This window comes from Erpetoichthys calabaricus, chromosome 8 (genome assembly GCF_900747795.2).
Source record: "Erpetoichthys calabaricus chromosome 8, fErpCal1.3, whole genome shotgun sequence".
Lineage (NCBI taxonomy): Eukaryota > Metazoa > Chordata > Cladistia > Polypteriformes > Polypteridae > Erpetoichthys > Erpetoichthys calabaricus.
In genome coordinates, this window is record NC_041401.2 from 194,191,013 (window position 1) to 194,216,676 (window position 25,664).

Sequence of the window (25,664 nt, forward strand, 5' to 3'; positions counted from 1 at the left end):
CAATGTTTCATCTAGAACAGAAATCTAAATGAGTTTGATATCCTTGAATCCAGCTGGCTTCCTACGCTTAGGATATAAACGTAACTCAGCGTAGCCAGGCATTTATGATTATAATGTAGAATTTCTTTTATCGTGTAACTATTGTGACCCTATTTTCCCCTTTTATACTCTTTATTTTGTAGACCTTAATAAAATATCTAAAATCCCATAGACTTTAGCACTTCCTCCCCGTTTCCCTTCTGCATCCGTAACATCAGGCAGAAACAGGTGGGAGTGAAGGGACACATTTAATTATCTAGCAATGATAAAAATGTCCAAAAATATGGAAGCAGAATACAATGTGAATATTGGCAAACCGAACCCTTATAGCAGGGGTGTCAAACTCCGGTCCTGGAGGGCCACAGATTTTCATTCTCGCCCTTTTCCTAATCAGTGATCAGTTTTCACTGCTAATTAACTTCTTTTCCATTCATTTTCATAGCCCCCTGTTTTTAAGGATTCAGTCCTCTGAGTTGATTCCTTTCTTCATTCAACGACAGCCAAACAGAAATGAGACGTGAAACGAGCCGACAGATGACCAGCTGAACTGGGGCTTCAAACTCCAACCAATCTCTTAATAAGAAGCAGATTCTTGCTGTTAGTTAAGCCTGTTATTTAATTCCACGGCTTGTTGCTGCTCTCATTCTGCCACAGCAGACTTTTCCAAAATGGTTGATTTTCTATTTTTTCTAAGAACGCAGTCAAGATGTTTTGGTGATCTGAGCAGACCAACATGACCGAGACCCTCACCTTTCTTCATTTTCAGATATTGTGTGATGGCCACAGGTCAGCCGTTTATGTGGCGACTCATTTTGTTTCTCATTGTTGTTTGGCTGCTAATTAAGGAATAAGAAACAACTAAGGGGCCTGAGTCACGTTAATTAAAACTAAAGAAAAAGAAGATAATTAGCAGCAAAAACAGGTCGCTAATGAAGAAGATGGTTAGAATGAAAACCTGCAGCCACTGCGGTCCTCCAGGACCGGAGTTCGACACCCATGCCTTACAGCCTAAGTAGCAGTGCATCTTGCGCCCATCGGCGTCTCTCAGCTTATCCTCATTCTAGTTTGCTTTGCTACCACATGGCCTTTGAATGGAGTATTGGAACAGGCCTGTTTCAAAATGGCTGCCGAATTAAAGTTGTCTTCATCATTCTTCATTGCCAGATGGTGAGAGAGAGAGATGGGTAAAGGCAAGATGACCAGCTTTATATCATTCTAAACCACAAAACACAAACCAATGGGGTGTTGTGGTACAGAATGGCCTCGGATTCAAAACCAATCATAAACAGCCATACTTTAGACCAGGGGTGCCCAACTCCAGTCCTGCTGGGCCGCAGTGGCTGCAGGTTTTCATTCTAACCCTTTTCTTAATTAGTGACCTGCTTTTGCTGCTAATTAACTTCTTTTGAATTCATTTTAATTGACTTTCTCTTGAAGACTCAGACCCCTCAATTGTTTTTTTTCCTTAATTAGCAGCCAAACAATAATGAGATACAAAATGAGCCAAAACAGGACCAGCAAACTGTGACCATCATACAATATCTGAAAATAAAGAAAGTTGAAGGTCTCAGGAATGCTGATCTGCTCTTAGAAAAGAGAAAATCCACAATTTCGGAAATGTCTGCTATTGCACAATGAGCGGCAACAAGCCATGGAATTAAAGAACGAGTTTAATTAAACACAAGACTCGGCCCCTCATTAAGGAACTGGTTGGAGTTTGAGGCCTTGACTTAATTGCTCTTCTGTTGGCTCGCTCACTTCACATTTCACTTTTGTTTGGGTGCCATTTAAGGAAAGAAATGAAGCAATTCAGAGGAACGATGAAGAAATTCAGGGAAACATTTCTCAAAAGTCAAGTCAAGTAAAATTAATTCAAAAGAAGTTAATTAGCAGCAAAAACAGATCACTAATTAGGAAAAGGGTTAGAATGAAAACCTGCAGCCACTGCGGCCCTCCAGGACTGGAGTTGGGCACCACTGCTTTAGACCAATAGAATTCAGGTACGACTCAGCCCCGCCTTGCTTTGTTTAGTCGGTTCATGGACTTCCTGCTGTCCAAACACGGCCTCCTTTACCAAACTGGTCTGATGCTCCATCCTCCTCACCACCTAAAGACCAGGAGGGTTAGTCAGGTAGACATCAAAGTGCCGCTCTTCTCCTCAATGACATAAAACGTGCCTCCTGAAACACTATCTAATATTACCTTTGCTTTAGCTAGTTTGCAAATGAAGACATACAAAATATTTATCAACTTTTATGCTATAAATCAGTCCATCACAGAATTATACTTCACGTTTATTGTCGTATGTTCACCATATAATGAGAGTCTTGCTTGCATGGCTCTCACAAGTCATGTATAATACTAACAACAGACAACATCATCCATTAGATACATCAGACAGTTGTTAGTGTGAACGACTGTTCAGCAGCCTTATTAATGTTCATAATTTGTTACTGTGTGATGTCTACAACAATAATAAGCTACCTCAGCGCACCCTTCCTCAAACTATCGAGTCTTTTCTCACTTGCCTTCCTCTCCCCTTCTGCCCCTTAGTGTTCATCTCTCTGATTATTCTCCTCTCTTTGCTCAGTCCGATTCAGGGTTGTGGAAGGCCGGAGCCTGATGTGGCAGCAATGGCCACAAGGCAGAAATCACTGGGCCACTTTGGAATCCCCTATAATGTTATGAGTACATATATGGACATGTTAGAGCAAGACGATTAACAGGGAGCAGTGCCACAAAAGCACAGAGAGAGCAACAAACTCTACACAGACAGCCACCAGACGTGGGATTCAAACCCAGGATGCTGGACTCACGAAACAGTAATGCTGACCTCTGCCCCATGATGCCATCCCAATCTTTCCTCGCGGATCCAGCATCCCGGGTTTGAATTCCTCGCCCGGTTTTTGTCAGTGTGGACTTTGCATGTTCTCTGTGTTCCTTCATAGGTTTTCCTTCCTTCCTAAATTTCCAGACATAGTACAGTGAGCCCTCGTTTATCACGGTTAATCCGTTCCAGACTCTACCGCAATAAATAAATTTTCGCGAAGTAGGATTCTTTTATTTATAAATTGAATATTTTCGCAGTTAGAGTATAGAAAACCTGTTTACGACCTTCTAAATACGTTTTTTAACATTATTAGAGCCCTCTAGACATGAAATAACACCCTTTAGTCACCATTACACTCGTATTACCCAATATATTAGACAAAATAAGAGACAATAAGACATATTAGACGTTACAAATATCATATTATTATTATTGTACTGTACATTTAATTACACACTCACAGTTCTTACACACAACCACTAACCTATGAAGGCACGACCTCAGTAGGAGAGTCTTCAGGTGGTGCAGTATCTTCAGCGTCGTTGTCTTCTTCCGCTGAAGGAGTACTAGGAGTAGGCAGTGGGTGTCTGGGTGCGCGGCTGAAGAACATCTTGATAGGCAGTTGCTGGCGCTGTCTTTTCATATGCGTGAGGAGGCTTTTGTAGGGTATTGCCATCTTTGATCATATCCAAGAGTTTCACCTTCTCCTGGATGGTAAGCATCTTCCTCCGGCGCTTAGTTTCATTGTCAGAAGGCTTAGAAAAAGCAGCACGTTTAGGAGCCATCGTGGGGCTCAGATAAAAGTTCTCAGAAAGCGCATGCGTAGTGACGTAAGCGTGTACGAGAAAAAATCGCGATAGACTGAAGCCGCGAAAGTCGAAGCGTGATATAGCGAGGGATCACTGTATGTGATTTGTGGACTGGCAACCCATTCAACGCTGAGTCCTGCCTTTGACCCGGGGCTGCCAGAGGAGGCAATGGTCCCCAGTAGTTGAAGAATGTCATGTTCTACTGATCCCAAAGGTGACATTTAACTGCCTGTAGGCTAATCGGAGCACCACTCCATTTTCTGAATGTCCACTCCTAGCACCTCATCACAAAGGATGCACAGCTTAGTCTTTTTCCTGCACTTGTTAACAAATAAATGCCCAATTTGGATTCGGCCCCCTCAAAAACCACTACTGAAAATATACATTCGGTTCTAAAGGCAAAGAGAAAGGGGCAAGAATTTCTAAAACTAGCCACTGAAAAATAAGTAGAGAAGATGGAGGAAATAAATGCTTGGGGGTCAGATGGCATCCCATGGGGGTCATACTGATTAGTGCTGCTGCCCAGCTGACCCAGCTTAGTCTTTCCTGCCTGCCCTATGAGCAGTTCTCCGTATTACATCAGCTTTTCAGTTGAGCTTTGCTTTTTCCCTACCATCTCAAGATCATCTGAGTACATGAACTCCCGTAATGTCAGGATGTTGATTTTTTTTTATCTTTGTGATTTTGCAGGCCTTCATATCAGTGCCCCAGTATGTTCTGTGAGACCCCAATGGTGCATCACATTCGCCGCTTCGTTCATGGCAGTGGTTGTGTGCAGATTGTACTGAAGGAGCTGGACTCTCCTGTTCCAGGGTACCAACACACCATTCTCACCTATTCTTGGTGCAAGATGTGCAAACAGGTAAAGTTAACTTATGTTCCTTTGAGCCCACCAAACACAGTTGTTTGTTGGGTTAGGAGAGATTGTGACACCAAGGCGGTCTGATAGGCATTTAAAAATATCTGTCCAGAATGATGATGTTAATTTGGTACACGCCGCCCAAAACACCTGGCCCAGTGAGGCTGGAACTCGACTGCAATGTTCGCAGGTTGTCTCTCGCCCTGGAAACATTTTTGGACAATTTTAAACAAGACAGATGTGCTCGATAAAAGATTTTAAGTTGAATGTTTTGCACATATGTTTTGTAAGTTGCTTTGGATAAAAGCATCTGTCAAGCAAGTAAAAGCACTGCAAACTGTCCACCTTGAACTAAGAGGATGAGTCAAACATGACAGCATTCATGGTTACAACCCAGCAAGGAGTTAGCACAAACCTGGAATCCAGTCGGACTCGCAAAGAACAAGTCCTCGACTCACATTGACGGAGAGTCCATATGGATGACCGATGGGACAGCCACCAGTAACAACAGGGTCACCATTTAAAAAACACGTAATCCTTTGCTTTCTTTCCTTAACCCATTTTACAAAAATACCTGGGCAATGCTGGGTACATTGGCTGGCACTTCTATGAAATGTGACTACAGTCTGTCTGTGTTGTGAATTTTAATATTTTGACCCCCTATTGATCAGCCAGCTAAAATGAAACATTTCACTTTGCAGGTTACCCCAGTGGTTCCTCTCTCTAATGAGTCCTGGTCCATGTCCTTCGCGAAGTACCTGGAGCTGCGCTTCTATGGCTATCAGTACACCCGCAGAGCCAATGCAGAGCCGTGCGGCCACTCCATTCACAATGATTATCACCAGTACTTCTCTTATAACCAGATGGTGGCGTCTTTCAGGTGAGGGCAAAGGTCCTTGAAGGAGCCTGCATTTGAAGGAGCTTTTGTTGTATTTTGTAATCTAATTGCTTTGAATGTTGTTCTTATTTTTTATTTAATCAGGCCATGTAATGCACATGTACAACTGTGCAAATGATAAGGTAATAATTTGATAAGGTGCCACATGAGAGGGTGGGCATCAACTAAAAGAAGTGGCAGTTCAGGGTGATGTTTTTAGATGGGTGCAGAATTGGCTCAGACACAGGAAGCAGAGGGTGACGGTGTGAGGAACCTCATCAGATGTTGGCTGATGTTAAGAGTGGTGACCAGCAGGGGGCAGTGCTGGGGCCGCTGATATTTCTAATATAAAGAAATGATTTAGATAGGAATATAAGAAACAAGCTGGTTAAGTTTACAGATGATACCAACATAGGTGGATAAGCAGATAATTTGGAATCCGTTATATCATCACAGAAGGACTTGGACAGCAGACAGGTTTGGGCAGATGAAATTTAATGTCAGGAAATGTAAAGAATTACACATAGGAAGTAAAAATGTTAGGTTTGCATACACAATGGGCAGTCAGAAAATCGAGAGTCCACCTTATGAGAAGGATTTAGGAGTCAAAGTGGACTCTAAGCTATCGACTTCCAGACAGTGTTCAGAAGACATTAAGAAGGCTAACAGACTGTCGGGTTATATAGCGCCTTGACGTGTGGAGTACAAGTCACAGGAGGTTCTGCTCAAGCTTTATAACACACTGGTGAGGCGTCATCTGGAGTCCTGGGTGCAGTTTGGGTCTCCAGGCTACAAAAAGGACATAACAGCACAAGAGAAGGTCCAGAGAAGAGCAACTAGGATGATTCAGGGCTACAGCTGAGCCTTTACAGTTTAAACAATAGAAGATTAAGAGGAGACCGGACTGAAGTGTTTAAAATGATGAAGGGAATTAGTCCAGTGGATCGAGACGGTGACTTTAAAGTGAGTTCATCAGGAACACGGGGACACAGTTGGAAACTTGTCCATCCATCCATCCATTTTCTTCTGCTTATCCGAGGTCGGGTCGCGGGGGCAGCAGCTTGAGCAGAGATGCCCAGACTTCCCTCTCCCCGGCCACTTCTTCTAGCTCTTCCGGGAGAATCCCAAGGCGTTCCCAGGCCAGTCGAGAGACATAGTCCCTCCAGCGTGTCCTGGGTCTTCCCCGGGGCCTCCTCCCGGTTGGACGTGCCCAGAACACCTCACCAGGGAGGCGTCCAGGAGGCATCCTGATCAGATGCCCAAGCCACCTCATCTGACTCCTCTCGATGCGGAGGAGCAGCGGCTCTACTCTGAGCCCCTCCCGGATGACTGAGCTTCTCACCCTATCTTTAAGGGAAAGCCCAGACACCCTGCGGAGGAAACTCATTTCAGCCGCTTGTATTCGCGATCTCGCACAGCTCATGACCATAGGTGAGGGTAGGAACATAGATCAACTGGTAAATTGGCAGCTTCGCCTTACGGCTCAGGTTGGAAACTTGTGAAGGGGAAATTTTGCACAAACATTAGGAAGTTTTTCTTTACACAAAGAACGACAGACACTTGGAATAAGCGACCAAGTCGTGTGGTGGACAGTAAGACTTTAGAGACTTTGAAAACTCGACTTGATGTTATTTTGGAAGAAATAAGTGGAGAGGACTGGCGAGCTTTGTTGGGCCGAATGGCCTGTTCGTATCTCGATTGTTCTAATGTTTTAATATACAGTGCCTGCCATAATGTTTGGGACTAAGACACATTTTTCCTTGCACCCCCCCCCCCCCCCAAGTTTAATATTACAAAAAAGCAAAAAATTCAGACATTGCGATTAAAGTGCACACTGCAGACTTTCATTTAAGAGGAGTTGCATATATTTTGGTCGCACCATGTAGAAATGACAAAACCTTTTTATACTTGTGTCCCCCACATTGTGTCATCGTCCCAAACAATTGAAAACTCGCCATGGCCAAACAACACCCAGGACGACACACACAGATGTACTGGTAGACAAGCACTGTAATCACCTGAGGCCCTGGGACTGTAGGCAGTGTGGCGTATCAGTTAAGGTTTTTGGACTTCAAACCCTGAGGTTGTGGGTTCAAATCCCACTATTGACACCACTGTGTGACCCTCAGCAAGTCACTTCACCTGCCTGGGTTCCAAGTGGAATACCAAAAGAAAACAAACTGCATCATAAATGCTGTAAGTCGCCTTGGATAAAGACATCAGCCAAATAAATGTCTCTCTATTATAAAAGAAAATCTCGAGATGAGATGAGACTATCACCAAGAGATTTGTTCAACGGCCCACACCCGCGGTCCTCTCACCTCTCATTGGTGTGAATGCTTTTGTCTGACTCAGTTTCTGCGCTCTCAGCTCTTATAAATTTTAACGTTTCCCTCACTTTAAGTTCCCAATAAAAGAAGACGTATTATGTCCAAACAAGGGGGCTCTGCCCCCTGCTCGCTTCGCTCGCCTACCCCCGGTGTTGGGTAACCCGAAATACATTGATGAATGTATGCGATATGTGCCTGCTTTGCTTGCGGCATTTCAGACGCACGTTGTAGGCGCCTGCGTTCATTGATTATATCCAGGCGGGCTCGTGTTTGTATCTCCGTCTGTTGTGGTCTTTCGTTCTGAACCCGTCCCTGCTTTGCTTCCGCAATTTCTGACGCGCGTTGTAGGCGTCTATGTACATTGTATTTGTTCATGCGGAGCTGTTTGGTTTTGGAGCTGAGACAGTTTTGCTTCCGCGGTTTCAGACGCGCGTTGTAGGCGCCCACGTCTATTGTTTTTATCCATGCGGGCTCACTTTTGTAGCTCCGTTAGTTGAGCTGGATCGTTTTGGAGCCGTGACCGTGACTCCATTAGTTATCCGTTGTCTACCGTTAGTAATATGGATAATTGCACTTACTGTTAATACGGAGCGTTTTCTGTGGTTGTACCGTTAATAATGAATCGCTGTAATGTGATTCACATATGCTTTATGGTTTGGACGTGTGAGGATGGCGTACGTTTAATACGGAGAGATCGTTTATTCTCATTACCCGGACAATGCTGTGTAGTGTGGACGTTTAGTTCAGAAGCACATTGTGGGTGCCTGGGCCTTTCGTACTTTCTCGCGCCTTCTGTACTATCTTTGTGGACCTTTGCGGACGCTGTAGTGTCTTACGTGTGACTCTGGGGTGCAGTGCAGAATCCTCTTTTCTGTGTGGATGTGTCCTTAGTCACTAGCTATGGGCGCGTTGTTGCTTCATGTCCTATTCAGAAGCGCGTTGTAGGCGCCTGCACCTTTCGTACTTTCCCGCGCCTTCCGTACTATCTTTGTGGACCTGTGGGGCCTCCGTAGCCTCTTCCGTTTGACTCGGGGGTGCAGCGCAGAATCCTCTTTTTTGTGTGGTTGTGTCGTTAGTCGTTAGCTATGGGCGCGTTGTTGCTTCATTTCTCATTTACGTTAGTTGAGCTCTTTCGTTTTTGGGCCGTGACTCCTTCGCTCGCGGTGGATAAGACCTCGCTTGCGGTTTATGAGACCCGCACTGTAGGTGCCTGTGCAGTATGTCTCATGGTCCCATCGCCGTGTACCTGCGTCCATGCCTTCCAGTTTACCATTCTCGTTTGGTAATATGGATCTTATTGAAGAATTTCATCCCGATGGGTTATCAACAGAAGAAATGAGTACACAGAAAAACGAGGAAGTCAAACGAATTAATGCGGAAATTGTCAATCGGTTACACGTCCAATTGGTTAAATGCGTATCAACAGACTACACTGAAACAGTTGGTGGTGATGGTGCGGAAGATGAAAACATCAATTTACAATATCATGAAGAATATCTACAACCGTTAACACCATTTGGTCTTCCACCTCATAAATTACTGTAGAAAGAAGGACGTATCGTAATGTAATTGTGTAATTTATCTATGAGTGATGGGCTATGCAATAGGACAAGATTAGTTTTATTCAAAATTGGTTGAACAATTCTGACATGTAAAATTTTAACAGGCGACAAGGAAGGTAATGGAGTCTATCTCACATGAGACACCAAAGGAGATCTTGATACGCCATTCGTATTAAAACGTTTACAGTTTCCCGTTAGAATAGCTTTTGCTATAACAATTAACAAATCACAGGGACAAACATTCAAAAAAGTCGGTTTATTTATTAGAGAGAAAGAAACGAAATTCAATCACGGGCAGTTATATGTTGCGTTGTCACGATGAAAGTCCAATCACGGAATCAAAATTCAATGCAATATTGACGAAAAGTTCATTCCAAATAAAGTTTTACAGTAAAAGTGTTAAGTTTATAAAGTATTTGTGCGTTAATTTCAAAGCCAAACAGAACGAAAACGTATAACACAACCTCTAACGCAACATGAAACATAATTTTCTATCAATTTATTCCGTTTTATTATTTTTTACTGTGGTTAAGTACTCGCTGTAATGTAAAATAGTTAGCTCTATTATGCACATGTAACAATTCCCATGAAAATAACAATCTGTTTAAATTGTACATCCGCTTCCCCATACGCGAGTGGCAGAGCCGTGAAGTGGCTAGTGCATGGCGCCCGCAAGGTGCCTGGCGAGCAAAGCCAGCAGGGGGCGGAGCCTCCTAGTAAATGTAAATGTAAATCCCCCCGTGACTAAGAACGACACTGCAGCTCCGCTTCATGATGAGCAGTGCGAGGTGATCATGGCGTGCTCCCGTCTGTTCTGCCACATCCTAGGAAAGGCAGACGAGGTCTTAATAAAGAGGATCATGGGATGAAACATTGTCAGAACAGTCCAGGTGAATCACCAAAAGATCAAACAACCGCATGCTAAGTCAGAAAGACACACGCAGAATTACAGGAACCAGAAAATCTAGAAAAACGCAGTCATCTTTGTTTTCTTGTTGACTCCTATGTGTAAACGTGGATGACCAGGAAGTCCCCGACGCTGACCTTTATATGTGCCATCACTGGCAACACGACATCATACTTCACACATCTTCTACATTGTGCAGTGCAGCAGCACCCACCAGCAAATATACCACAAAATGTCAGGGTGTGGAAGGCTGGAGCCTGACCTGGCAGCGATGGCCACAAGGCAGAAATCACTGGGCCACTTTGGAATCCCCTATAATGTTATGAGTACATATATGGACATGTTAGAGCAAGACGATTAACAGGGAGAAGTCTCAACAAAAGCACAGAGACAGCAACAAGCTCTACACAGATTCAAACCCAGGATGCTGGACTCATGAAACAGTAATGCTGACCTCTGCCCCATGATGCCATCCTAATCTTTCCTCGCGGATCCAGCATCCCGGGTTTGAATTCCTCGCCCGGTTTTTGTCAGTGTGGACTTTGCATGTCCTCTGTGTTCCTTCATAGGTTTTCCTCCCTTCCTAAATTTCCAGACATATTATATGATTTATGGACTGGTAACCCATTCAACACTGAGTCCTGTCTTTGACCCGGGGCTGCCAGAGGAGGCAGTGGTCCCCAGTAGTTGAAGAATGTCATGTTCTACTGATCCCAAAGGTGACATTTAGCTGCCTGTAGGCTAATCGGAGCACCACTCCATTTTCTGAATGTCCACTCCTAGCACCTCATCACAAAGGATGCACAGCTTAGTCTTTTTCCTGCACTTGTTAACAAATAAATGCACAATTTGGATTCGGCCCCCTCAAAAACCACTACTGAAAATATACATTCGGTTCTAAAGGCAAAGAGAAAGGGGCAAGAATTTCTAAAACTAGCCACTGAAAAATAAGTAGAGAAGATGGAGGAAATAAATGCTTGGGGCTCAGATGGCATCCCATGGGGGTCATACTGAATAGTGCTGCTGCCCAGCTGACCCAGCATCCAGCACTGATGTCAGTGTGGTGTGTTATGCCCGCCCGCGCCCACCTGGGGTATTCCTTCCTAACTCTGACGTGACCCAGTGTGTGTGTGTCTGTGTGTGCATGTGTGAGTGTTTGTGTATGTGTTTTTGAGTGTGTATATTTGTGTGTGTGTGTGTGCATGTGCGCATGTGTGTGTTTGTGCGTGTGTGTATGTTTATGTGTGTGTGCGCTTGCGTGCGCGCGCGGTGTGTTCTGTGTTAGACTGGTGCTCTGCCCTGCGCTCTTAAACCCCGACCCCCTTGAGCCTAAATTAGAGTACACAGGCTTGAGAATCTGTGAATGGACGTAAATCTGAATGGCCCGTTATAACGATTCCTGAATCTCCAAGCGCGAGACTTAATTTAAGTCACAAGACCATAGGACTTGATTATTTTCTGGTTCACTGTGTCCACAGCGTGGGTAGTCGAGGTGAAAGATGAGGGAGTTTTTAGAAGGTGCCCTTAAAAATGCTAATTTCCGTGAAGTTTGGAGCGGTGTGCCACTCATGTGCAAAGGCAGCATTCTGACATTTGAGAACATAAGAGGGTCTTTCATCTCGGGCAGACTCCTACAACACTTCACAGCAGCCGCTCTGCATGCGTAAGTGGGGAAGTGCGCTGCAAACGTGGAGCTGCATTTCAATGAGCCCAGAAGTCGGTTCACGTTGGGGCTGGCAGAGTGCATATGGCACCTTAAAATAATCGATAAGTTAAACAGGACTCTTTGTTCCATTAAGAGAACAAAGCCGTTTGCTCATTTAGAGTGCAGCGCGTAATTGAAAATTGCAGGACTGTAGTGTTTTCTGCTAATCGTGTCAGGCTTGTCGTTTTAATTTAAGACTCCTGCAGACTCTCCTGTTTGATGTAAAGACCAAACAAGGACAAAAATTCTGTTAGAACTCAGGAGGCTTCGCTAACGCTGACTCGTTTTCATTTAAACGCAGCAGATGTCCAGCCATACTTATCGTCTTCATGTCATTAATGAAAAGTATATCTGGCCACACTGACACGACGGAAAACACACGTGGCAGAGACATCCGCCTACACTGGGCATACGCACATCAGTGGGGACAGAAAGAGGAAGAGTCATCCACGCTAGACATTCATTTGCACACGGAAAACAGCAACGGTGAATACGGAAAAGAAAAATGTAAAGGCGTACAGGTCAGCAACACAACAAGTGCCATGGAAAGCAACTCCTCCATGTCTGTCATGTTGGAATGTGGTTTAGAAGGATGAACAATCGGGCAATGAGACGTTGTAAAGCAGGACCCAATCAGGGAAGAGCCACGTAATAAGCATGAACCAATCAGAGTGCAGTAATCCTGCCTGTTTTGTTTTGCCGAGCGTTTTTAGGATGTGGACAGCTCTGGAGAGAGTTATTAGAAGTCTCGGGTGTTAAAAATGGCAGAGTAGTGTGGACGAGAGGCGAAGACTGAGAGTAATGTCTGTGTTTTTAAACAACGGCGGAGTGTCGGGATGCAGTCGTAAAGTGACAGTAAACTGATTTCTTCAGCCCATTTCCTTGAGTTAGCAAAATCCCTACAAAGTTATCTGCTAAAGTGGGTGCGAAGTAACAAAAAGGGGGGCGCGAAGATGTGAAAAAAAGAAAACAAGAATCGAAAATATGAAAAATCCATCTATTGAAACCAAAACAAATGAACTTAAACTACATTCTGATACTAGGAAAATAAATATAGAGTTAGATAAATGTCGATAAAAGTGAAGTAGGTATAATAAAATATGCATCTATGAGATATCATTAATTAAAAAAGAACAAATTGGTATTAGTGGGCTCCTTTCAAAAAAACCTTAGGGGGGGGTCGCGATTAAAACTGTTATGAAAACTCGGGTCGTAAATACTTAAAGGTTGAGAAACGCTGTGCTAAACGAACTTTAAATAAATGTTGCATCTTGGACAGTGGAAGACGGAGGAGTTTACACGTTCATGCCAGTGTTGGGTTGGTACTAAAATTTTGACCTCATCGATACCAGCTTTGTGACCTCAGTACCAGTAAGCAAATTAACGGATGACTCCAAAATCGCCCGTCTTACTCCGGCCTCTCTGATGCCCCATCGCACCGCACTGTGCTGCATCGTGTCCCCCTTGAGGCCCGCTAAGTCCCGGTTGCGTCAAAAGTAACGGGGGGGGGGGTGCCCCCTTGTGGGGGTTGATTTGTTTCGAACTGAGTTTTGTTAAACTTGACTTGCTTCTATGGAATGTTTCTTGATTTTAATGAAATCACATTGAAATGCACAACGGGTGTCGAGGAAGGGAGAGAAGGCTATGGGGGGATTGAGAGGAAACCTGATGTTTTCTTCTGGTATCGAAAATCCTGAAATGCTGGACTGTACTATTTTAAAATTGGGGTTTTTTTTTGGTCTTTTTCCAGTACCGGTATACCGCGCCACCCCAGCTCCTGACATATCTGGTTTTATTTTGCTCCCGTTTTCCTCTCATAACCCAGCAGACTTGTGTCACTGGTTAATTAGCCCCACACATTGGCTTCTCGTCCGGGTTTGGTTCTTGCCTTGTGTCCAGCGTTGCCTGCGTAACCCAAAAACTGAACAAACTGGCGATGAGTAATGGATGGTTGTAAAGGGAACACTCCTCCTGACAATGACAATTAACTCTCCTTCAGCTCCACTACCGGAGAAGGTTGTCCTGTAATCCTGAGTTTCCCTGCTGCTTCTTTAGAGAGGAGGAATAGCAGAGTGGGGGGCCATCATCCTCTTCATCAAAGACATCTGGCCACAGTCTGTGTGGAGTTTATTCTCCAATAACTTCAATTGTTTTCCTCCCACATCCAAAAAGATGTGTCGGGTTAACTGGAGATACTAAATGAGGGTACGTGCTTGAGTTGGACCCCTGTGATTGCTTGACTAACCCCCCCTCTCCATATTAAGGGTGTCTTGCTACTCTGAATCCACTGCTGCTGGGGAAGGCTCCAGCTGCTCCTCAGTTCTGAATTAAGTTAATTAGGTTTGAGATTAATGGCGGCTGTTTGCATCGCTGCGATTGTAACTTTTTCTTGTCTTTTGTCTTGCAGTTTCACTCCCATTAGGCTCCTTGAAGTTTGCCTACCAGCGCCTAAAATTTACATTAAACATCAAACTCCCTCAAGGATGTGCCTGATCCAGGATCTTAAAGATCTTTCACAAAAGTGAGTGCAGTGGTAAATCATTAAATCAGCTCCTCTCTTGTCATTTTCAAAGTAAGCTGGAATTTTTCAAAAGAGCTGCAGACTTAATAAGACAAGAAAGGTTTATCTCTTGACTGTGGGCGTAAATTAAAAAATTCATTACAGCTTCTCAGCCTTCAGCACAGTGCTGGCCCTGCTTCTTGTTTCACAGTGTGCTGCCTTGCCCTGAGCGGAAAAGTCGAGCTGTTATCTTGTACCCGGCGTCTCCTTTATTCTTTTGTCTTAGAAGTTGGTGGTTTATGGACGGTGGGAGAAATACCTGCTGGCAGGGGTTCTTAACCTGAGGTCCGTGGACCCCTAGGGGTTTCAGGGGGTCCATGAGAGTCAGATGAAAATTGACATTTACATTCACTATATATGATGCCAGGCAGGTGGTCTTAATGGTGGGTCTGATCGGATCGGTGTATTTTGCCTCCACTGTATATTATGGTATGTCTGTATTTTAGGACAGCTGAGTCATATTGTAAAAGTAGATCTCATTGTAAACCGTATTTCGAGATTTTTCACAAAAGGAAAGCAGAAGATTTGAGGTAAGGTCGTTATACTCGCTGCTCATGGCGCCAGAGCGTAGTCACGTGTTGCGTTCTGATTGGCACACTTTACTCTGTACATATGACAATAAGAACACAATATACGCCTATAAACAATTCATGAGAGATGCTTTATTTTTAACATGATTTAAATATACACAAGCGCAGGGTGAATGTCTGATTTTAAACAGTAACTGCAAAAGAGATCTGTAGAGTCCGTGACCTTCTGAGCTGGCTGTCTCTGATTAAAGTGCTTCATGTACTAATTCTAAAATATTTCACATTAATCAGGGTGTCCCAAGTGTACATGGCCATCGATGAACGCCTCACCTCACTTAAGACTGATACTTTCAGCAAAACAAGAGAAGAAAAAATGGAGGACCTATTTGCACAGAAAGAGGTAACTGAGATTTTAATTATAAAATGAATTCTAAAATGACTAGATTCGGTTTACAGCACAATCTTGCAGTTTATGATCCATCCATCCATCCATTTTCCAACCCGCTGAATCCGAACACAGGGTCACAGGGGTCTGCTGGAGCCAATCCCAGCCAACACAGGGCACAAGGCAGGAACCAATCCCAGGCAGGGTACCAACCCACCACAGGGCACACACACCCACACACCAAGCACACTCTAGGGCCAATTTAGAATCGCCAATCCACCTAACCTGCATGTCTTTGGACTGTGGAAGGAAACCCACACAGACACGGAGAGAACATGCAAACTCCACACAGGGAGGACCCGGGAAGCGAACCTCAGGTCTCCTAACTGCGAGGCAGTAGCGCTACCCACTGCGCCACCGTGCTGCCACAGTTTATGATGCTTTGCAATATTTCTTCCACTAATTACTTATAATCTTTAGCCACCAGTGGCTTTAAGGCCATAAATTGTGTAATTTTTGACCAAGCAGACAGTTTTTTGATTGATTCTGATATTTGCCCAGGAGTCCTGTAAGCAGCTGAAGCAGCAAAGGAGGGTTGTTGTAATAAAGAGACCAGCGCATGGCGAGAAGAGGTGGGTGAGGCCTCTAAAATAGTCCACAGAGCAGGTCAGGACTTTCACCAGCCTGCTCAGATAAGCCTCCTCCCAAGTCAGCCGGCTTCCAACTGCTACCTGCAGGCTTTGGCCTACAGAGGCCTAAAAATGTCAGGCTGGCTTTAGAAGTTAAAATTATTCTTAAAACATTTAAAAGAGAGAAGAACTATCAAAGCTCTGGCTTCATTAGACAAGTCCAAAAGCAAGAATCTTTCTACATCATTTATTACGAAAAAGTAATAAAATAAGGGCGTGCCTGAAAAGGCAACCAGGTCCAAATCTGCAAAGTAAACTCTGAATCTGAGGAACAGGGCAAAAAATCCTCAAAACCAGAGAATCAAAGGAATACTAATAGAATTAACTTTAAAAAGACACTCCACAGACAAGGCGTCTAATCCAGCAGAATATAAAGGAGCAGAGAGGGACCTTTAGGTGTGACGACATGGTGGGCGACATGTCCCCTTGTGTGTGTGTGGGGGGGGTGATGGCAGAATATTTAGAGATGCAACACGCAATAATACATCAGCCTAACAGAAATTACACACAAACATGCAAAATAATAACTCAAAAATAAGAAAAGCAAGAGAACATGTACACAAGTGCAGGCTGTAAGACCCCAACGGGCCGGTGACGTGTGCTCTTGTTGTTTTAACCCTTTCAGGACGTGAGGTATTTTTTTCTAAGAACAGAGCATTTTTTTTGTTGTGGTTTCCCTTTTACTTTCTGCCTTGGTTTTGATTGAAAACTTGCTCTTTGATTTTTTCATTATGCTTTTGGCATTTTGTTGATGGGACGTTTTCAGGGTTGGTTTGTTATTATGCAGCAGTCTGCTGCGAGGGAGAGCAGCCCCTGAAGATGGGCCGCGTGTTGTCATTGGTGTGATGATTCTTTTATTTTTTTATACATTTTTTGTTGATTTTATTACACAACATTCCATACAAATACATCAATTTTAAAAGAATAGGATTGAAAACAAATCAACCCCCACCCTAAGAAAGAGAGCATCCATCCATCCATTTTCCAACCCGCTGAATCCGAACACAGGGTCACGGGGGTCTGCTGGAGCCAATCCCAGCCAACACAGGGCACAAGGCAGGAAACAATCCTGGGCAGGGTGCCAACCCACCGCAGGACACACGCAAACACACCCACACACCAAGCACACACTAGGGCCAATTTAGAATCGCCAATCCACCTAACCAGCATGTCTTTGGACTGTGGGAGGAAACCGGAGCCCCCGGAGGAAACCCACGCAGACACGGGGAGAACATGCAAACTCCACGCAGGGAGGACCCGGGAATCGAACCCAGGTCCCCAGATCTCCCAACTGCGAGGCAGCAGCGCTACCCACTGCGCCACCGTGCCGCCAGGAAAGAGAGCATGTCCAGCAGAATTAAACTTAAGCCTAGTAAAAATAAGCAAATAGATAAATGAATAAGTGAATATAGATAAATGGAGAAGACAAAAAAAAAATAGAGAATAGGGAGAGAATCTGCTTCCTCGGTGCTTTAAAAGCTTATTCTAAAATATTATTGATCAGATCCTGCCAGGTTTGGAAAAAGTTCTGCACAGATCCTCAAAGTGAGAATTTGATTTTCTCCAATTTCAAATAATATAAAACATCAGTGACCCACTGACTGAAAAGAGGAGAGTTAGGATTCTTCCAGTTGAGCAAAATAAGTCTGCGTGCCAATAGTGTAGTGAAGGCAATCACAGTTTGTTTGTTCTTCTCCACTTCAAGCCCCTCTGTGAGCCCACCAGACACAGCTGTTAGTGGGTTAGGAGGGATTGGGACACCAAGGCTGTCTGAAAGGCACTTAAAAATCTTGATGTTAATTTGGCGCAGGCCCAAAACATGTGACCCAGTGAGGCTGGAACTTGGTTGCAGTGTTTGCAGGTTGGATCTCGCCCTGGAAACATTTTGGATAATTTAAAAGCCGGACAGATGTGCTCGATAGATAATTTTCAGTTGAATAAATGTATGCTTTGCACATGTGGAGCTCGAGTGAATTCTCTGCATTGCGACCTTCCACTCCTTTTCTGATATGTTGATGGAGAGATCCCTTTCCCATTGTCCTCTTGGAGCTTTGAAAGGGAGGGACTGTAAAATGGTTTTATATATTGCAGAAATGCTGTCTGAGTCCTTTGGTGTGATGATTCTTGTCTGTGGCTACTCCGTATGGTAAAGCACGCGGCGCCACTGCTCTGTTTTGGACTTTCATTTACTGACTGGGCAGCTTTGACTTTAGTGCACGACCGTTTTGTCTTCTTGGAATTGCCCCCCTGACTTTTGCGTTTCTGACTTACTGTATCGCTGTAGGCTCCACACCACAAAGCAGCTCAGTTCGCAGATTTGCAGAGTGGTACACTGCTGGTGGTCAGCCTTGAACCTGTGATGTCTGTTTCAGAAGCCGTCTCCAAACAGCGCGAGCTAATAGGAGAACTCCTAGTCTCTGTTGTTGCAGAGGCCATTTCTGAACACTGTGATTGGAGCAGTTCCTGGTGATGTCAGCAGAGCGAGCTCTCGGCCCACACCTTACTTTTTGCACAGTATGGCCACTACACATCCCTTGCCGACAGTGCAAACCCCAGGTTTGTTGCCGAGTGTAACTGCTGTCGAGTCGCACCACAAAGCATCTCAGTTTTCAGATTTGCACTGTGGTGAGCTGCTAGCACTCAGCCATGAACCCACAATGTCTCAGAAGAGGTTTCTTTACAGCGTGAGCTAATAGGAGGACTCCTAGTCTCGGCTATGCAGAGGCCATTTCTGAACACTGTGAGCAGAGCGCTTCTTGGTGACATCAGCAGGGCATCTTCCCTCTCAGCCAATACCTCTTATTGCACAGTATGGACACTACACATCACCTGTCAACAGGGCAAACCCCAGTTTTGCTGCCAAGTGTAATTGTTGTTCAATTGCACCACGGAGAACCTTATTTCACACATTCACTTTGTGGTGAACTGCTGGTGGTCAGCCGCAAACCTGCGATGTGTCTGGCTGAGAAGCCGTCTCCATACAGCGTGAGCTAATAGGAGGACTCCTAGTCTCAGCTATACAGAGGCTGTTTCTGAACACTGCAAGCACACCTTATTTTTACCCAGTAGCCCCACTGCACTTCACCTGTCTAGGCTGTAAATCCCAGCTTTGTTACTAAGCATAATTGCGGTGGAGTATCACCAGGAAGCATCTTATTTCACACATTTACTTTGTGGTGAACTGCTGGTGGTCCATCTCAGAAGAGGTTTCCTTACAACGTGAGCTAATAGGAGGACTCCTAGTCACAGCTATACAGAGGCTGTTTCTGACTGAGGCTACAAGTCACACCAAAATTGGATAAAAGAAGATTGGAAAAACATAGCCTGGTCTGATGAGTCTCGATTTCTACTGTGACATTCAGATGGTAGGGTCAGCAACATGAAAGCACAGGTCCATCCTGCCTTGTATCAATGGTCCAGGTTGCCGGTAGTGGTGTAATGGTGGGGCAGATAGTTTCTTGGTTCACTTTGGGCCCCTTAGTACCAACTGAGCATCACTTAAATGCCACAGCCTACTTGAGTGTTGTTGCTGACCATGTCCACCCCTTTATGACCGCAGTGTCCCCATCTTCTGATGGCTTCTTCCCGTAGGATAACACGACATGTCACAAAGCTCAGATCATCTCAAACTGGTTTCCTGAACTTGACGATGAGTTCACTGGACTCAAATGGCCTCCACAGTCAGCAGATCTCAATCCAGTTGAGTACCTTTGGAATGTGGTGGAACGGGAGATTCGCATCGTGGATGTGCTGCCAACAAATCTGCAGCAACTGTCATGTGATGCTATCATGTCACTATGGACCAAAATCCCTGAGTAATGTTTTTAGCATCTTGTTGAATCAACGGCATGAAGAATTACGACAGTTCTGAAGGCAAAAGGGGGTCCAACCCAGTGGCGTAAGGCGTACCTAATAAAGTGGCCAGTGAGTGTATATTAATAACAAAATTACAATGCAGAGGGTGTATTAAAATGTTGTTATAATTTATAATGTGGACAAAAAAGAGAGCCACATTAGACAATTATCAAATACAGTGGTGTGAAAAACTATTTGCCCCCTTCCTGATTTCTTATTCTTTTGCATGTTTGTCACACAAAATGTTTCTGATCATCAAACACATTTAACCATTAGTCAAATATAACACAAGTAAACACAAAATGCAGTTTTTAAATGATGGTGTTTATTATTTAGGGAGAAAAAAAATCCAAACCTACATGGCCCTGTGTGAAAAAGTAATTGCCCCCTTGTTAAAAAATAACCTAACTGTGGTGTATCACACCTGAGTTCAATTTCCGTAGCCACCCCCAGGCCTGATTTCTGCCACACCTGTTTCAATCAAGAAATCACTTAAATAGGAGCTGCCTGACACAGAGAAGTAGACCAAAAGCACCTCAAAAGCTAGACATCATGCCAAGATCCAAAGAAATTCAGGAACAAATGAGAACAGAAGTAATTGAGATCTATCAGTCTGGTAAAGGTTATAAAGCCATTTCTAAAGCTTTGGGACTCCAGCGAACCACAGTGAGAGCCATTATCCACAAATGGCAAAAACATGGAACAGTGGTGAACCTTCCCAGGAGTGGCCGGCCGACCAAAATTACCCCAAGAGCGCAGAGACGACTCATCCGAGAGGTCACAAAAGACCCCAGGACAACGTCTAAAGAACTGCAGGCCTCACTTGCCTCAATTAAGGTCAGTGTTCACGACTCCACCATAAGAAAGAGACTGGGCAAAAACGGCCTGCATGGCAGATTTCCAAGACGCAAACCACTGTTAAGCAAAAAGAACATTAGGGCTCGTCTCAATTTTGCTAAGAAACATCTCAATGATTGCCAAGACTTTGGGGAAAATACCTTGTGGACTGATGAGTCAAAAGTTGAACTTTTTGGAAGGCAAATGTCCCGTTACATCTGGCGTAAAAGGAACACCGCATTTCAGAAAAAGAACATCATACCAACAGTAAAATATGGTGGTGGTAGTGTGATGGTCTGGGGTTGTTTTGCTGCTTCAGGACCTGGAAGGCTTGCTGTGATAGATGGAACCATGAATTCTACTGTCTACCAAAAAATCCTGAAGGAGAATGTCCGGCCATCTGTTCGTCAACTCAAGCTGAAGCGATCTTGGGTGCTGCAACAGGACAATGACCCAAAACACACCAGCAAATCCACCTCTGAATGGCTGAAGAAAAACAAAATGAAGACTTTGGAGTGGCCTAGTCAAAGTCCTGACCTGAATCCAATTGAGATGCTATGGCATGACCTTAAAACGGCGGTTCATGCTAGAAAACCCTCAAATAAAGCTGAATTACAACAATTTTGCAAAGATGAGTGGGCCAAAATTCCTCCAGAGTGCTGTAAAAGACTCATTGCAAGTTATCGCAAACGCTTGATTGCAGTTATTGCTGCTAAGGGTGGCCCAACCAGTTATTAGGTTCAGGGGGCAATTACTTTTTCACACAGGGCCATGTAGGTTTGGATTTTTTTTTCTCCCTAAATAATAAAAACCACCATTTACAAACTGCATTTTGTGTTTACTTGTGTTATATTTGACTAATGGTTAAATGTGTTTGATGATCAGAAACATTTTGTGTGACAAACATGCAAAAGAATAAGAAATCAGGAAGGGGGCAAATAGTTTTTCACACCACTGTAGGACTTTTATTATTTTACATTGATAGATTCAGGCCTTGCAAGTCTTGAATAACCCTTGTGAAACTTGAAATATTTAAGTTTTGACAAAAAAAATAAATATTTCAGAATGTCTTTAATAATTGAATAAAAAGGGTAGCTGACTTGACAATGGAATTAATTAAAAGTAACAAACAGAGAGGGAGAGATCTATCCGCACAGACTGTCATGGCTGACTCGACAGGTCTAACTGCTCATGCGATCAATTAGTTTTGTGTTTTACGTTTGTAATGAACTTAGACGACTTTGCAGAGATCTGCTTCCACTTCGATATGTGAGTGTTTTTCTGTTGATCAGTGTCAAAAAAGCCAAATTAAACCCAGTGTGGTATAACACTAAAATGTAAATACATTTGTGTCTGGGAAAAATCCTGAAAATCATTAGCAAAATGCAGAATCATTTTTTTGTACTGGTACTGTTTTGTATTTTGTATAGTAAATTATTTTTCCCTGTCATTTAAAAGTGACCTAAGACTCTTTTAAAAGTGACTTCAAGGACCCCTAAGGTGTCTCATGAAAAGGTGAAGTCAGTAAACTCCGAGTCTCGTGGGGTCAGGCGTGATTCTCAAACGAGGATGCACGTCCAGAGACAACCCGTCAAAAATTGTGTAGTGAACAGCGGCAAAATCTTTCTTTGTAAAGGCTACACTCACACGGCTTCTTTCTAAAACACCCACCACTGATTTCTCCAGTCCGTGTGTTTTTAAACTGCTGCTGGGGTTTCATGGAGAAAGCAAAAGACACCGAACAAAAGAATCGACGCTGGGAGAAAATAAAAGCTAAAATTGCTGTTATCCATTCAGGAACACGGTGGCACATGGTAATGGAACCTTTATAATTAATTTGCTGAGTGTAATGAGTGCGACAAAAACAGAGACAGACACACATGTAGACCACCGCAGTTACTGGGCTCCACAATTGTCTCTGCCTGCTCCAATATCTGTCATTTTATGACAGAACAACAGCAAGTCAAGTTTAGATAAGCATTGAGGTCTCTGGATATACGATGTGTTAAATCGCCGCATGTTTGCATTTCCAATTAGACATCCATCCATTATCCAACCCACTATATCATAACTACAGTGTCACAGGGCACAAGGAAACAAACCCTGGGCAGGGCGCCAGCCTACCGCAGGGCCCACATACCAAGCACACACTAGGGACAATTTAGGATCGCCAATGCACCTAACCTGCATGTCTTTGAACTGTGGGAGGAAACCCACGCAGACAAGGGGAGAACATACAAACTCCACGCAGGGAGGACCCGGGAAGCGAACCCAGGTCTCCTTACTGCGAGGCAGCAGTGCTACCACTGCGCCACCGTGCCGCCCTCCAATTAGACAGTAATGTTCAATTTCTTTAGTTACTCATTCAGACGTGCAGTCAGAAGGTGGATGTTGTCCGGCCCCATCTGCACATCTGCTGGCGTTCTTAGGCAGATTTGTGGATTCGGGTGTTTTGAGCACTGAAATCGTCCTCTCTTGTCAATCTTCGTTATCATCTCTTGACATCAAAAGTGCGACGTGCATTCTTTCTCCGATGTAGAACCCTTGTCATCATCTGAGTTCACCTCTGCTATGGCGCGTCTTTATGTGAAAACAGCAGTGTCGGATCGGGGGGAGTGTGAACGTAACTGGGAGAAAAAAACGGAATAAAAAAAAAAAAAAAAACAATGCTAACCTTTACAAGTACCATACATTTACACCGGCTGTTACAGACTCAAATCAAATGTTTGTTTTTATTCTAAAATAGTAAGAATAAGAGCAGCTCACTTCTCAAAATGGAGTCGAACTTATGATCCTTTGATTAGGAGTCAGCAGTTCTTACCATTACACCACCGAAGCAGTCGCAGCAAATGCGTGTCAATGTTGCACCCTAACGCAGGTTCTTTTTCTGCAGTTACATTCTTGAATAGAAGCGCACTTGTTCTGTTATATTTGTACCTTTTGTGAAAGTGTCTATTTGATATTTGGACTTCAGGCTTCACACATTATACGCTTCATGTCTACATTTTGTCAATTATTACTAAAACATGACAAATGTTTCTGTTTTAACGATGTGTTTACATAGATTGTTGTAGACACGGAACACGTGAAATGCATGTGTTCCAAATAACGATATAGTATTTACTCTAGTCTATACAACTCTAAGCAACTGACACACAGGTAAACAGACTTGAGCTGAGAAAACCTTGTGCGGCGGTGGGGGGATGTGATAGCAGGCTGCTTGCTGCTTATCGACACATTTACAAGACAAAAGACGCTGACGGAGAGGTGAGAAGGGATTTAAGGTGGGACAGATTTATGAGTTTTTTCGTAGGCTTTGGTAATTCTAGTGTTAACTGCAGTCCTTTTGATGGGGTGCGACATGCCATTTACTTTAGATGTATAGTTTGCCATTTAAATTTTCATAAGCATTGCTGCCAATTCTTTTAAGCATCTTTGTAAACGAACAAGTGAGAGCACACAGCGCACCTGTGACAACGCATCGTTCACGTTACCACTTGTCCATTGATGCCATTGAATATCGAAGTATAATATGATGCAACAGCTTACATTTATTTTTAAAACAATTTATATGTCTAATTGGGTTTTTCAACTGTAGACGATTCATCATAATCAGAAGCTTGCTGTCTGTCAGACCACGAGAGCTCCTCTGCTCTTTGCAGTTCAGAATCCCCGCCCTGACTATGAGCTCCGCCTTCACAAGACGTTGGATTGGTTTAGAAATGTGACACTCAGTGAGCCGTCTAAATGTCCCCACCCAGTTTTAAGCACAATCCACTCCTGGTGGTCTCCAGATGTGTTGATGATACCTCTGGCTTCAGTGAGACTAGTAAACTCCAAAGGACAGCTGGGCTTAAACACATATTCTGCATGCCTTAAAATCCTGTATGTGTTTCCAAATGTCCACATTTGTCGAGCTTGTCAACAGTGTGATTAAGAAAGCTTTTTGTTTTTATAGATGGAGGAGGTAGAACTGAGAAACTGGATCGAGAAGCACCAAGCCAGATTGTTACAGTGTTCAGTGGACACTCAGCAGCTACAGCTGGCCCTGGAGTCTGTAGTGGTCAAGAAACAGAACCTTTGTGAGATGCTACAGTCCTGGAACAGCAGGTAAGGCCGGGCTCAGCCTACAGGACTCGACATGACTTCTAATCAGCGAGCCTGTCGGATTTAACAGCTACGCTTACTGAATCTCATTGCCTCCGAAGGTAACAGATTACACAATTGGGAATTGCATGGTGTGACTGCAGTCTCAGCCCATCTTTTTTCTTTTTCCTCTCTGTTGTGATACATCAAACACAAAACATCAATAATATGTTCTGGCTCTAAAGTTTAACAAGGATCCCTTTAAGTTATACAGTCCAAAATATTTGAATTCTTTCCTTACAGCCTTTATTGCTCTTCACAGTCGTATCGACCTGCAGAGCCACAGCACCAGTGACATCACCACATGTCTACACCAGTAGTTTGGTAATAAATGTTTATAACTCGTCAGAAATCTAATTGATGGACATGCCACACCAAACCCTAATCTTAACAGAACTAACCCCAAACATTAACTAACCCTAATACATTTCAAAGATTAGATCCATCTTTGGCGTTTTAGGTCTTATTAAATTTAGTATCACATTTTGAATACAGTATTCTCCAATAGTCCCGCTTTCTAAGATCAGTTAGATTGTCTATCCCTTGCCCAAACACTAACCTTAAAGTTAGTGGAAGGGGGGCCCTTATGTTAAAATAGTGATGTTAAAGATGAATAGAACCCTGTGTATGCCTAATGTTACATTTTAACTGAAATCCCTAATCTTAAAATTAATTAAATAATTTTTTATGCCCTAAGGTTAAATAGTAGGGGTATAAAAGTATTTTAGAGTCTTAATTTTCACC

General features: G+C 43.7%; 1 protein-coding gene across 4 annotated transcripts in view; it reads left to right on the top strand.

The window, feature by feature from the left end:
• Positions 1 to 25,664, top strand: part of pikfyve (phosphoinositide kinase, FYVE finger containing) — a 158,262-nt gene that overhangs the window by 71,761 nt on the left and 60,837 nt on the right. For all 4 annotated transcript variants that reach the window (XM_028808040.2, XM_028808042.2, XM_028808041.2 and 1 more), the window contains exons 23-27: positions 4,369 to 4,540; positions 5,239 to 5,417; positions 14,326 to 14,439; positions 15,300 to 15,408; positions 24,733 to 24,884. In XM_028808040.2, coding sequence (XP_028663873.2) covers positions 4,369 to 4,540; positions 5,239 to 5,417; positions 14,326 to 14,439; positions 15,300 to 15,408; positions 24,733 to 24,884 — 726 coding nt within the window. The remainder of the gene's footprint in view (positions 1 to 4,368; positions 4,541 to 5,238; positions 5,418 to 14,325; positions 14,440 to 15,299; positions 15,409 to 24,732; positions 24,885 to 25,664) is intronic.